The sequence below is a fragment of the Balearica regulorum genome, chromosome 2, assembly GCF_011004875.1.
Source record: "Balearica regulorum gibbericeps isolate bBalReg1 chromosome 2, bBalReg1.pri, whole genome shotgun sequence".
In the NCBI taxonomy this organism is placed as follows: Eukaryota; Metazoa; Chordata; class Aves; order Gruiformes; family Gruidae; genus Balearica; species Balearica regulorum.
Genome location: NC_046185.1, coordinates 57,328,893 through 57,343,957, shown reverse-complemented (window position 1 = coordinate 57,343,957; position 15,065 = coordinate 57,328,893). Strand labels below are relative to the sequence as shown.

Sequence of the window (15,065 nt, the reverse complement as noted above, 5' to 3'; positions counted from 1 at the left end):
GGTCTTGGTGAATGGTGCCATCCCTGCAAATCTGGCACTTGGATAGTTTTGAATTAGGAATGGGGCTGAGGGGTGGAAGGGTCCCCCATGCACTCACTGAAGCACAGTGGACGCTCCAGCTCAAACCGTGGCATTTCCTAGTGGCTCTGTGCCTTTCCTCTGTATTGAGGCTAATCTGGCTTTGTAAAATGACAGTAATTTACAATGTTGCTTGCTATAATTGCGGGAAATATTATCCCCTCCTCATCTGCAGCTGACTGGAAAATTTAGACGTGTCTTTTACTCTCTGTGATTATATTATATGCTGGCTTTAGAATGAAATAAAAAGTAGTTTGAAATGGTGATCTGTTCGTGCTCCAACCGGTGAAAGCTGCAGAGAGAGGGAGCAAATGTGTTTTGAAATAATCACTGAATGTCAGCTTGCTTCAGTCTTTTCAGCACTTTCTTTCGGTCAGGAGTATTGTGGAACATATGGCTATCTGTATGCCTTTATGTAAACACTTTGCTGTCAGTCACCAAGTATTTATGAGCATTCTGGACAGACTTAACTGTGAAAGTTTTGCAGCGATCAATGAATACTGAATTAGCGCTTTAGCCAAATCCCTCTACAATGTCTGCGTAAGTGAGGAGCAAGCGAGAAGTGCGTATACTCGCAGTGGACCAAAATGCACCTACGGCTGAGGTGTCCTCAGGTCTCTTCTGCTCATTTTGGCTCGGCCTCCATCCGGGATCACATTCCCATTTTGACCTGACATAATGCGTGCTGCGGATGGGCTTGTCATTTCCACAGGGCTGTGGGGCTGGCACGCACAGCACCATGGGTGTGGAGGGGAATGTGCTCACTTCCCCTTGGCTCTGCAACATCAGTCCTGCTCCACGTTTGGAGCTGCGGGACACGGGCGAAGCGAGCTGGATGTTGTACTGTCACGAGTCTGGCAGTAGCAGAGCTGAGCGCTTTGCGTGATAGCTGCTAAATCCCAGCTAAATTTTATGTCTTCTGCATGCTGCCCTGGGCAACCTGGAATTTGCCCTTTGTTAGAAGATCAATGAACAACAAGAAACAGGAGGTGTTTTAAATAATAAAAATTGGCATGAACCAATGTTTTACATATCGCACATATCCATAATTTCTTAATATTGAATGCTTTGTGCGAGCAATGAGGCACCAAAAACTTGGCAGTGTGCATTTAGTTTCAAATAGCTGCTCTCTTTCTGCAGAGCAGTGTTTGGAAAGCAAATGTTTGGTTAATACGTGGTTAAGCACTTTTGCAATACAGAAAGTATTCTTCATTGCAAGGTATCTTTCCTGAGAAAGTGAAGTGTACTTTGGGTTTTTGAATCCATGCAGACATAGTTTGTAAGCAGTGATTAAGATTTTACAAATACTTCAGGAGCCCTTTGAACCTGTATGTTGGGTAGGTCAGCGCATGCTAAATATTTTTATAAGTAGTTTTCTATGCATTTTTGCTTCCCTCTTCCTCCCACTCTTTTACTTTGCATGACCAAAATTCTCTCAAAGTGCAACTTCAGGTATTTTAGGTAAAACACATGACGTGTTCTGCATAAACTGAGAGGACAGTCACATTAAGGCAGTGCAGGATTAAGAGTGATCATGCACAGCCCTGTCGATATTAATATTACTAGGTTTGTATTTTATTTTTGTAACATAATTTATTTTCAATTTGTGGGTGAGCGTGAGGTAAGGAAAGGACTAAAGGCAGACCTACCAGCGCTCAGCAACTCGCACACTTTACCTGCGGTGGAGGTTTGCCCTGAGGGTCATATCAAGCTTGTGAACCAACATCGTATCTAACTTGTTTTTTGAAGCAGCAGGGACAAGTCATGTCAGCATCAATATAGACCGTGAGCCGACTGTGTTCACTGACGCGCTGGTTGTGGCTCAGACGGGGCCCATAGTCCTCAGACCCAGACCAGCTGAGTGTGTTTCCCAGCAGAGTAGGAACAGAGGCAGACGTTTCATCCTTACTTCAAACTGAGGGAGGACAAGGGGCCTCTTTGACCTGTTTCCAGCTGCAACCATCCCCACGACCCACTTCCAACAGCAAGGATCAGCAAGCACATCTCTTAAGGCAGTCTGGTTTCTAGCTTTTGGTACCCTCAGTTTCCACTATTTTTGGATCACAGAGAGGATACTAGTGATAAACAGATGTATCCTCCATAGTACTGTGTAGCACCTGCGGGAGACTGCCAGTCCGCGTTTCCAGGGGACCATGCTTTTGATTTTTCGGTCTGATTTGCCTGCAATCCAAGTGATTACAGTTGCAGATGAAGCCCATGGGAATTGTGCTGTAAACATCTATGGTGATGCATAAATTACTCTGAAATATTAGATCCACTTGGAAATATTAGATGTCTCACAGTGACCAAACAAGATTAATGGAAAGCATTAGTATCTATGCAGCTATTCCTTAGTTTATCAACCTGTAAACTGTTAATACAGTGTTACCTAATTGCAATTTTATTAAATCAATTAATTAGAAAGTAAACAAGTGCTACAGAAAACACCTGAGGGGAGAAAAGAAAAGATAGTATAGTATGCAGTGAATAAGGCTTTTGAGAAGTTTTTAAAACTATGATAAAAAATAAAGTTTAAAATACTTTGTTACCCAGAATTCAATATAAAATCAAGCTTTTTACAGGGCTTTAATTTGGAGGCATTGTTTGATTTATCGTTTAACATAAGCTTAATTATGATTTCTTAATTAATTGTGCTTTCTTGCTGATGCTGAATGAGTTCTGCTTGAGAAAGACTGGTTGTTCTTGTCTTCCTGTTTTTGTTTTTGGTTTGGTTTGGTTTTTTTGTAACACAATATTAAATATTTAGTTTGAAGACTATTGTTTTTCATTCTATGTGTGGAGTAATTTATATATTATGCATGTTGCTTTAGATGTGTGTTACTATATATTTTACTTTTTTGTTGTTGAATTCTAGTAGCTCTGCTGCTTTTCTGGTTTTATTTTGTAAGCCTGAAATAAAGAGGAAGGTAATGTGTCAGCCAGTCTAAAGAAATGAAATCAGACCAGATAAAACAGTATTAATGCTTCACTGTTCACCAAAGCTTTGGGCATTCAGTCCAAGCTGAATAGTTCTAATTTGTGAGAAATGGTTATTCTAGAAAGCAAAAAAAAAAAAAAAAAAAAAGAAAATTTTGGTTTCAGAAAACGCCAATGGTGATTTCAGAGTACCAAGCAAGAATATCATGTTTAAATTATGCTGGCTTCGCTTCTTCAAGGCATTTATTTTTTCTGTGACTGCTAGTGAGTGTAGGTGAAGGGGCAGTTTTAACCTGTATGTCCACAGCTACCTCTATTCTCAATGCAGATAGATAAACTGGGAAATTTTTGCCTCATCATTTCTTTAGCACCAATAAACTTCAGAAATGGACCAGGATCACACAGTCCTAGAAGAATTCTATATAAACACAGAAAATGAAGATAATCTCCTTCTAAAGTAGTTTAAATTTAAAGTATGGCTGAAAACAACAGGGGAACGCAGATAGACTGATGAGGAGACTGCTGTATTAGAGGTCTGTTGATATGATAAAACAGTTTCATGTGTTGATGCAAAAGTCATAAAATCACTTTTGTCCCACAAAATTTATTTTTATTTACAGAGGAACTCTTGCAACCCTAACTGTAGTAGTCCCTTGTCTTAAAAACAGTGTGAAATGTAATTTACTTGGTCAAGGAAAGGTAGAAAAACATTTTAAACCCCTAATTTTTTTTTTTTTTTTTTTTTTTTTGGATGGGGTGGTCCTGTTTTCTTCTGCATCCTGAAAGAAAGAACGAAAGAGAGGGAAAATTATTCTAAAGCTGCCATTTACTGTATTGCATTTCAGAACATGTTTCTGGCTGACTTATAAGCTTCAATCAGAGATATCTATTACAATTAACGTTGCCCTGTAGGTAAATTATTTAGTTTAGGTGAATAAGTGATGCTGTGCTAGTTGTAGATCAAGGGCTATGACCAATTAATTGTACACTGTGATTCTTGCAGGGATTAAAAAAAGCTGTTTCTTTAGGAGATCTTTTGAATAGGTTTCCTATGCTTCTGTTTTTACTTTATCGTTAGAAAGCCTCTTTTGGAGCAAAGAGCACAATGCATAGACTGTTATCAAATGCAAAATATGGCCGTGTGTGAATGCGCAAATAAAGTGAGAAATGTTTGCGGAATGATTGCAGTATTTACCATTCTTTGTTGTACTGCCAGAGATAACAAGTGGGAATAAATGATTTTTGTTTTAGCTGTTGCTCTGAAAGACTGAGGAGCAAATTGCTTGGGGTCGAATGAAGCAGTTTATTATTCCGCTTTACAGAAGAATATACCTTTCTCTATTTTCAAGTGATCTTTTGTTTCCTTTTTAATTATCACACTGAGGTCAATTTGTTTTCCTTTGCATGGGGAGATGGGGACAGCATATGTTTGTGACTGGTTTTGGTGAATAAACTATTCATGTGCAGCATTTTTCCCAGCTCTGTGGTTTAGTATCACTGTTCAGGCTCTTTATTGCTAGCCTGAACTGTACATTTCATCTTTCACAACAACATGCTAAATGATTTATTTTGAAAGATCAGAAGCACTTGGTTTGGGTTAGTGGAAAGAAATGTGAGCCACGACAGCAGCAGTGTTCCCGGCGGGGTCTCCCCTTGTTCTGGGGAGTGGGATTCACGAAGGAAGATCCAGCGTGGCTCCACGGGAGTACAATGTGAGGAAGGAGAACCTGGTGCAACTAAGAAGCGCTGGTATTTGCAGGCTACCACTTTTTAATTTGTTCATGCGTGAGTGGTTGAATCCGATGGACTTGTGCTTTAAGTTCTGAAGTGATGCAAAAGTAATTTTAGATAGGAATCCATACCTGTGTACAGAAAAAGCTTGCTTACAGAAGTACTGCATACGAGTAATCTCATCTGGTTTTCAATATAAGACTAGCAAATTTTTATTGTGCTTGTACTAATACTGGATTCAGGGGTTTTTTTCAACTCTTTCTAAAAAATGCCAGAGTGATACTTTCAGAACAAAGAATTCAGATTTTGCTGCCACTTGTTTAGCAAGACCATTTTAATAGGCAGATTTCCACATAACGACCAGGATGAGTGAAACCAATTCGTTATTGTTATTGTGAATCCTGGGTACACTACTGTTGGGAATTAGGTTCATTAAACATGCACTTTTTACTGCTTTCTGACAAAGGAGAAAGTGCAGACTCGGTGCCTCGACTTGCTAATCTTCAGTGACAGTAAGAGCTATGGTACAGCAACGTGAACTGACACATGTCAAGCCTGTATTTTCCGTAATGTTAAACAGATCGGCTGTTCTGTCATACGCCAGTTGACTCTACAGCACGCTTTGCTTGAAACAGAGGCGCAGGAAACATGCGAGCGTTCCAGCAAGGACTTTGCCATCTAACTCTTTTACAAGTCTTTCAATAACTTGATTTTTTTCTCTGCTTCAGTACAATTCAAAGCCATTAGCAAAACATTTTCAAGCTACTTAGCTGCCATATAGTGCATGACTGTTCAAGGTTAATCTATAACAGCAAAGAGCATCAGAGGAGGACATTTTCTGGTTGCATGACTGCAATTTCTTTCTTTTCCTTTTACAAGAAGCTGCAATTTCAAATCTGAAGTTGTTTTCCTCAGGCAGCACCTTATCGGTTTACTCTGTTTCTATGTCTGAGCAGAAGAAGAACTAGAGCTTGAATTTCCCCTCTCCCATTTTGAACCGATTCAGTAGTACTTCTGGGTCCATTTCATAACTACAAGGCAGTATCCCACAGACCTGCACGTTGCTCACTGCTTCCCGTGATACGCTCATTTTGTACCTGTTGAAACAAAGCTTAAAGCTAGTTTTCTGGTCACTTTTACCTTATTCCCACTTTGGGCATATGCTCTTTTGCAAGATACATGGCAGTGGAAAAGCTGGGTCAGCAGCAGTGGTGGAAATGTAGGACTTGATCCTGGACGTATGGGCAGGCCAACAAGATTCCTAACAGCGGTCGTATCGTAATCACGTTAGAAACTTTATAGATACTCTAGATCTGCAGTTGATTGCAGCAGTTGCAGGTAACTCCTTCACAAATAGCTTCTTTTTAGGCGTCAAAGCTGCTAGTGTTATGATAAAGAAAGGCCAGAGATGATCTCTTCTTTTGCATCTATAAAGCAACCCACCAAGGTTTTCTACCAGTTCGGGCTATGAAGAGCTTGTCTAGCACACTCACCTGTGCCCAAGGAGCTATACGGATTCCTCGCCTGTCCTCAGAACTGATTATGGATGTAAAGCCCTATAAAATCTGTTAAAATTGGAGCTGCATATTTAAAATGTGTTAATTCAAGATTGGCAGGTATATTCTGTATACTTTCAAATAACTAAGATTATATCCTCTCATTAACCGTTCAGTAAGTCTATGCAGCAGCTTAATGAACTGTTCATTATGCCACTAAATCCGAATCCAAGCTCTCCATTTTAACAGTGAACCAAAGTAAGACACCACATCCAAACCCATAAAGTCATATTTCCCAGCCTAAACAGTTAAATCTGCACAATGAAGCAGTGCAATTTTTTTTCTACATAAAATTCATCCAGACTTACACATCTTATGGAGGAAGAGAAAGGTTTGCTTGGCGGGGTCCTAACACTTTAATTAGTATTTAAATATTAGTACTTAAATACCCAAAAAGGTATTTAAGAGGTCTAGTTGAATAAAACATATTAACAGTTAACATAATAAAGCATATTAAAATATTACAGACTTTCTGGTTATTCCACTGTGTGCCAGGAATGATTGGGGCACACACCACTCGCCCTCTACTGTGTCACCACTTAAGAGTGACATGAATGCTAGCTTGTCTTTGCTTGACCTTTATTTACCATATTTTTAAGCTTTCTTGTTACTGGGGTTTGGGGTTTTTTCCTTTGCCTTGAGCTAACTTTCTGTCCCAGCTGAAAATGTCACTAGAAGTAACAAATGTTTCTTTGTTGTTCTGTTTTTTTTTTCATCCCATACAGTGTGAAAGGAGCAGATGCTGGCAACGTGATCAGACTATTTGTACCAGATATTGGGATGTTCATTGCTAGTCTGACAATATGGCTCATCTGCCGCAACATGTTTCAGAAGCCAGTAACCGAGGATGCAGCACAGTGCAACATGCAATTTGAAAATGAGGAAATGGTATCAAATACACATTTCTATCTGTACAGCTTTTAGCTAATAGTGAGCTATGGCATGCCTGTCTTGAGATGTATTCTGAAACAGTTTCATGAGCACGGGGTGTGTTAAGAAGTGAACTTGCTTTCAGGAAACTAAACAATTGATTTTGAAGTGGAAAAGCTGCAGTTGTTACTATCTTGAGAAAACAAAGCAGAATATGAAAAGTGATAGATACACTACTGAATTTTTCCAATCGTTTTGAGTTAAGAAATGATCATGACGGTCGATCACAAGTTGTTTCTTCAACAGGGCTGCTGGTTAAGTCTGACAAGGTTGTTTTGCTACATACATTTCTCAATTTCTTAGGTAGCATCCATATTTCCAAACTTGTTATCCAAGAATAACAGCAGCATCTGAGTGATTATCAGAAATGACTCTTAGGAAAAGGCATAAGACATTGTGCATTACATTCATGGAAGGAGTTAGCTAAAACTGTGGTCATACTGAGTGAGCTTGAGGGTAATTTTTGGGAATAGCTTATCTGGAAGTGTTGATGTGTTTGCTGTGCATTTTGCTAGTGGGAAGAAGAATGGCAGAGATACCAAATGCAGAAAAATCCACACAAAGAGGGAAACGATTTTATAATATAAAAAGCCACAGTGGGAATTTAGCCCAGGGTGCAGAGAAATTCCTACTACTAATCTTAACATGTTTTTTATCAGACTGTCTAGTATGCCTTGGGTCTCATTTTCTGTCTTGTTTTACGTATGGGTGGGATGTTTTTTTCTGTACTCTCAAACCCCCATTTTTAGGGGAGACAGTCGCAACTTGCTCATTTCAAATAGAAATTGCACTTTGAAGTGGGTAAAATATTTAGGGGGATCAGCTGCCCTTCTTGGTGCCACTACAGAGTGGAAAAAAAGCCCCTCTACATGTTGCCATGTTGTCTGGATTACGATATTGCCAGAAGCTGGTCGAGTTTCTGGCACATGAGAGATCGGTATCAGGACTGTGCTTTATACTCAGTTGCTTGTAATTCTTACAGGCTCTCCTGGTAGCTGAGGATTGCCTGAAGATTGCAGCTTTTAACTATGCATTGGAGCGTACGTAGGCCTCGGTCTGATGAGTGCACGCAACTTTTTGCTGTGTCTCCCGGAAGCCGGTTTTTTCAGCTTTAAATCTCCTTTGTCGTTGGAGCTGTGCAAAATGGATTTAGCAGCAGGCTAGAATCTGGGGCTATACCCGTAAGGGGAGACGTTTGAAGTATTGAGAATTGTGGCTAATCGGCATGTTTTGTGTTCAGCCCCTCTCTCTTAAAAGAGTTGCATTGTACCAAAGTGGGCTCTAACAGACTTCTCTGAAGCCCTTGATCTCCTGGAAAGAAAGCATGCATGTGCCTAAAACATGCCAGAAGCTCAGAAGAGAAAACAAAAGGACATGCTTAGGTTCCTCTGAATCTAGATGACAATGTTCCGATACTCACTTTTTGTTTGGTTCAGAGATGAGCCTGAGCCTGGACTTTGGGTCGAAGGGACCTCTGTCTCCCGGGGAGGATGGGTGCTGGCTTACAGGATTCAATAGTCATTTGCCTGGAATGCAAGGAAAAAACCTGAGCTAACAGACACTGATTACATAGCACAGAGTGTAGCTTTAAATTGGGTTGGTCCTAGACTGAATCCCTCAAGGCAATACACCAGTGCCACTAAATGGGCCAAAATATTCCACAAAGGAAGATCGTGGGGGAGAAGGAGAAAACTGACTGCAAAGAAGTATTGATACTGGGAAAACAGAAATCTGAGTAAATACATTTTACTTCTTCACATCAAAACCCAGTAAATATTATTTATGTTCTGTAAACTCTATGTATTATAGAATATTTAGTGAACACAGCAGCTGTGTTTAGATTTAGTGACACACAAAACTCTATCACAGGGGTTTTTTTTAAAAAAAGGTGTAGTAGTCACTGTTGTGTGAGGTGATTCCCCAATGCTTCAAGGAATTCTGAAATACACAGCTGAAATGATGAATCTGCATCAGAACAACCTGCTTGTTTTTTAAAGATGGAGTGAAGTGGAGAGTGGAAAATTAAATACCTATTAAACACATTTTTCCAAACTTCAGCTTTCTCTTTCTAGGTGTCTGCACGTAACATCCTGGAATCATTTCTGCTAGTTAGGAGGAGGCTGCAGAAGCAGCTGAATCTGCTAGGAATATGTATTTGGCAGGACTGACTGTAAGGAACTAATGCATATGCAGAGCATGCAGCTGAGTGTCTGAATTTAGGAGAATATTGGCATGATCTAAAATTAGTCCAAACTGTATGGGTTTCACATGATAATTTTCAATTCTTCCTTGGTAGAGTCCAGTGGAAAAGGGAAAACTAAGCGATCAGTTCTTCGAATTCTGCATTAGCTGACTGATACCTGTGGCTGCGTGTTGGTGCGGCTCTCTACTGATGCTGTAACTCCATTGCATTAGAAAATGCAAAATGAGTTGCAGCAATAACTGCCCTACAAACAAACACTTCAGGAGAAGTGTTGAGCTTGGTACTGTGCCTCCAAGGGAAATACTCCTGGGTTTGTTAGACCAGCCCTGTAGCCAATCCAGAGTTGAAGAGCTCTTGCTGAGAGTCCCTGCCACCAGTCATCAGAGATTTGTGGTACGAGATTTTGTTAAGAATGCATCAGCTGATTTGAACAGGCTCCACAGAGCCATAACAGAGGTGACTTTTCAGATTGCTAGATGCCTAGCCACAGATGGCTCTATAAATCAAGAAATTAGCACTGTGACTTCCAGGCAAAAGCAGAGAGTTTGTCTTGCAGCTTTACCTTTTGCATGAAATTATTTACATTGAGTGATGCTCAGACCTCTTTGCTTTGAAAGAGAGAGAAATACTATGGAAATAGGCTTAATTAAAAGAAGAAAGAGTCATCTATCTACTCCTTCCAAAATCTATGTATAAGAAAACGTCTTAAACAATTGGTTTAATGCTTCGAAGTGACATTTGAAAGCTCTGTGTGAATCCATCACATTTCAGTTGTTCTATGAGCATGCTGAAAAAATGCCTGGAGTTGAGTAGCAGTTTGTGATACTCAATTTTGTGCTGTACTTTGTCATGGCAGTAGCCACCAGAAGCCAGCTGTAGAGTACAATGGATCAGATTGCTCGTGGATTGAGATGCAATTCAAAATAAGAAAAAGTATCAGAATCCAAATTAAGGACAACAAGAATTCATTGAAAAATGGATGTCCTTCTTCATTACAGTGCATCCAACTTTAAGGGAAACAGATCTCTATCAGAAAAGTATATTCTACAGAACAGAACTGGGGGGAGGAGGCTGTAAGGCAGTGAGAGACTCTCAATTATTTGTAAGTAATGCTATCCCAGGAATAAGCAAAGAGTGTGGTTTTAATTAACAGTGAGTCATGAAGTAGGAAGGTCTGCCAGATACCAGGCTGCAGTCCAACTCATTACCACCCCTAAATGGTTGCACACTTGGAGCAAACGTGTCTGCAGGCCTTTTTTATTAGGGCTCAGAAAATTTAAAGCAGGTGAATTCAGCTGGAGACAGGCCCAGATTGCAAATGCCGAAAAGCACAATGCCAGTCACAAGGTGTAAAAGGTGGAAGAAAATAAGAAAGACCAGTTAACTCCCAGCTGCAGCTCAAAGTACGGCATTTTTGATTTGGTGCAGATGGTGGTTTATATCCCAAAATGCAGATACAGTATTCACAGTCTGATAGGTATTATAAAGAAAGTAGCTTTTTCTGGACACTGTGGATGAATTGCCTAGTATTGTCAGTGGCCGGGGGGGGGGCGGAGGAAAATCCTTCTGAGATTGCGCAACTTAAACTTTAGAAGAGGTGTTGATCTTAAGTGAAATATACAGTCCTAGTCTTCAATACAACTTCCTCCCATGGCACTTGCTGCCTGGCCCCTTTGAGCTTGTTTCTCATCCATGCTTTTCTAGAAGGCAAACGGGACCTCTGGGTCTGTACTTTGTCCCATAATGTGAGGCAAGCTTGATCCCAGAGCCTCCATCCCTCCTTTTTTCTGCAGAAAAAGGCAGAGATTTGTTTGGGATCTTAAAAAAGGAAAAAAAAAAAACAAAAAGAAAAAAGAGGAAATTGTTTTAAAATAAACTAAATTTTGGGAAGGACGTGAGGGGAGCTTGGCTTGGAGTCAAGATACCGGACTGGAGTCAGGAGGACCAGCATGGTTCTTGCTTCGGCCACAAACTTGGTTTGTGTCCTTGAGCCTATTACTTCATCTGTCTCTCGGCTTCCATATCCCTTGGCAACTACGAACAGTAATAATGCTCAGTTTCTTAGCTTTGTCTTTCTGAACAGTGACAGGGCTATTTGTCCTACGCCTACGTTGGGCACATAGTGCTTCAAGAGCTCTCTTTGGTCCAGGTCTCCAAGTGTGACTGCAATACATACAGGGCAGAATAAATAGGCTCTGAGAGCTCTACATGTCCCATGCCTTGTCCAAGGACTTTGTAGTCTAGAAATTCAGACCAGTATCCTCATCCTGGAAGTAGCTGGTATCTGCTGGATAAGGACAATAAGGAAGTAAGGGAATACCCTTTTTCCCCATCTCCAAAGTTACAATTTATCCTCATCTCTCCAAGTGAGAGACTGGCTTTAATCCTGAAACATGTGGTTTCAAATCCCTTCCAAAAAATGTTGTTGTTAATTATAGCTACTCTGGATAATCTTGTTAAACATATAATTATCCAGACCCTTTTAAAACCTCATTAATTTCTTGGCTTTGGTGGCGTCATGAAGCAAGGACTTCCACAATTTAATAAGTTCTCTCTGATTTTATTTTAAATTTAACACCCTTTAATTTTATGGACGATCCCTTGTATTACATGTTATAAAACAGAGTGAGATGGTATAAGGGAAAACAAATTTATTTATTGTCTCGCATATTTGTTCTTTTAAAGGTAAGCAATTCCTGTTCTTTTTTTGATTTCTTTTGTTGTTTTCATTGTTTTTTTCTGAACCAGCTATAATTCTGCAATATTCTTTTGAGCTACAGGGAATATGAATGCCTCAGTATTTCAGGCAATGCCTTATTTTTGATTTAAATGATGGTATTATGACATTCATTATTAGATTCAGAGATTGTTGGGTTGGACAATTCTACTACAGTATCACATACCTGTATGTCCTGTATAATTAGTTCAGCTTAGAGCACAGCTCTGAGAAAGATCTTATGTCCCAGTCCTTGTAGTGGCTAGCACCTTGCCATTTTTCTTGCCTTCAGATGCAGAGATCTCCTTTGAGCTGTTTACAGTGGTGCCTATGACCCTGTCTAGATGATCATCCTATTTTTCTTAAAGCTTGCGATGGGTATATTTTTCCTAAGATGATTTATTTGTGTTTATCTTAATTTAATTTTGTTTTTCCAGTACCAAACATTCACCTGACTTGATTACCTCTCACTGAGATGGGACCCTTTGGCCCTGATTTCTCTAAACGTCTTCTTCCCATATGCAACTTCTGCTCCTTCAATATTTGCTTCCCTTCAGAGATAGCAAATGATGGCTGTTGTGGAAAATGTTGTGGAGAATACTACAGGTGATAAAGAGGGAAGAAGAACTCCTCAGAGAGGCTTGGAACTTCTTGGCTTCTTTTAGCTTCCTGATGACACCTCTTTTATTCCTCTTTTTTTCTTGCATTATCATCTCTCTTTAGCACAACATTAGCTTACCTTACCTAATTGGTTATAAATATTTCTTTGGCTTTGACCTCTGGAGAACTGGTCCAAACCTAGTTAGTCTTAGTGTGCTTTGAACATGGTATAAGTAGGATTTAATATCTTATTTCTGTGGTTTAAAAAGAGTAGGTGAGGCTCCCTTATCGCTTTGCTTGCGATGTTTGTAGTGGTGAAGTTTGCCAGACCTTACCCAGCTGCCTCCCTCAGTAACAATTCTAATGCATCTCATCTTAACAAGGGTCAAAAGTTTACAAGTTACATTAGCTTCTTGGTTTGATGCACATGTCTTTGGATAAGTCTTAACACAAATACCTAATTATACTACAGCAGTGCCTCAGCTACATTACGTTACATGGTGCAATACATTATGTATTACCAAATGCTGTTAGGCTGTTCAGCATGAAACTTGAAGCGTGCACCTGTCCTGTTTTGGTTAGAAACATGACATGATGAAATTCTTCTTGTGGTATCTCTTCACTGGGGTTACTGGTTTGCTCTTCTAACAGTCCCCAATTCCAAATTTTGAGATACAGAGGTGTTAACCAGGAGCTGAAAATCCTGGAATGCTATTTATTGCCTTTGGACAGCCTAAGTGATGAACAGCACAGTACCAGAAGGAATCTCTTGAGTCACGGAATTCAGTCTGCTGCTCTTGCAGGCAGCGGTATCATGTAATTCCCTCTGCAAGCTAGGAAGCACCATTTTGAAAACAGGGCAATTCTTCTTCATCCCATTGCTCCTGACAGGACCCTGTTCTGTAATTTTGCTTTTCTGGTGGTTAGAAAATGTCTGATTTAGATTGTACATGTATTCATAACTGCATTATAACCCTTTTAGTTCTTCTGGTCTTTTGCTTCAATACCCTGTTTCCTTCTCTAGCATTTGTTTCTGTGATATTTTGGGAGGAAAACCCATATTTCTTTAAAGTTTGTTCTGCAAGACAAAAGAAGTCAAGTAATTTTGGATCTTCTTGTAGATTAGATGTCCCATTCTCCTCCTGTTCATCCCAGTAATCTGTGGCTGTTCAGGGTGGTTCTGGAGAAGTACCCAAACCACTTCTGTATGAGCTGAGGCATTACTGCAAATAACCACAGCACTGCGGTTGGGTTATTTACCGTCCTTCCTAGCAAGAGAGATAATGGTACAATGAATATATTTCTTGGTCCAGGAATTACTCCGTATGGGTGTTGTGCTGCTTCACATACCTGCACTAGCTCATGTAGAGGTTGTACTGAATTGTGCCTTGTAGTCATAACCCAACTCTTCCTGTTTCCTTTTCACTAAAAAAAATGTGTTTAATCATCTCAGGCCAAACCACTGAACTCTGCCTGTGAGTTCCCCTCTCTTTTGCATTTGGCTTCTATGCCTGACAGCTTTTTGAAGTCAAGATGTGAAACTGTATTTCCATGTTAGCCAAGTGAGTCTTGTGCTGAAATCACTTGGTGTTTGCTCAGGTGTGGTAGGTACATTGGGAAGTGAAATAATCTTTGGCCCTCTCAGTACAATATCTATTGTATACAGGATTCAATGAGCTGCCTTCCTGTTATCCTGCTTCAGAACTGTGCTTGTCTTTATTCGTTTTGTATTTTTCATTTCCTCTGAATCTCTGAATGCCTCTATCCCTATGTGCTTCCAGTAAATAGCTGATCATTTTTTGCAATGAATGATTCTTTCCTACAGGAGATTGTACTATGGAAGTATATGTCAGTCGTTACTATCAAATACTGCAAACACTTTGAAAGTTATTTCTGGTGGTACATCCCTGATGAATTTATCTGATACTGTGTAGGCATTTAATCCAAGCTTTAGCACACTTTAGATCTATCAGCGGTAACATTTTTCATTAAGATCTATAGGACTTAAAGTTAATTTACAAGTTTTCTTTTCAGTGGTTCAGTTGTGTAGTATAAATTTTAAAATACTGTTTAAATTCTGAAATACCTCTGTCTTATTAATTTCACACCTACCAAAATGTTCATTGCAATTGTTTCACACTTGATGTGTTCATCTCATTTAGCAGGGTCTTCCCCTGAAGTCACCCAGTGCCTGCGAGTGTAGACTGCTGAGCTCTGGGAGTGGTTTTATTTTTCTGTCCTGGCTTGGAGTCTGCAGCCCTCCCTCCACGTGCAACCCCTGCGCGTGCGTAGAGTGGTGTTCCGCTTTGGCTTT

The 15,065-nt window shown here is 39.9% G+C and overlaps 1 protein-coding gene across 14 annotated transcripts in view; it reads left to right on the top strand.

Annotated features, from left to right (window-relative positions):
* The window catches only part of PIEZO2 (piezo type mechanosensitive ion channel component 2), a 325,825-nt gene that overhangs the window by 172,592 nt on the left and 138,168 nt on the right, over nucleotides 1–15,065 (top strand). For all 14 annotated transcript variants that reach the window (XM_075744452.1, XM_075744443.1, XM_075744445.1 and 11 more), the window contains exon 5: nucleotides 7,028–7,190. In XM_075744452.1, coding sequence (XP_075600567.1) covers nucleotides 7,028–7,190 — 163 coding nt within the window. The remainder of the gene's footprint in view (nucleotides 1–7,027; nucleotides 7,191–15,065) is intronic.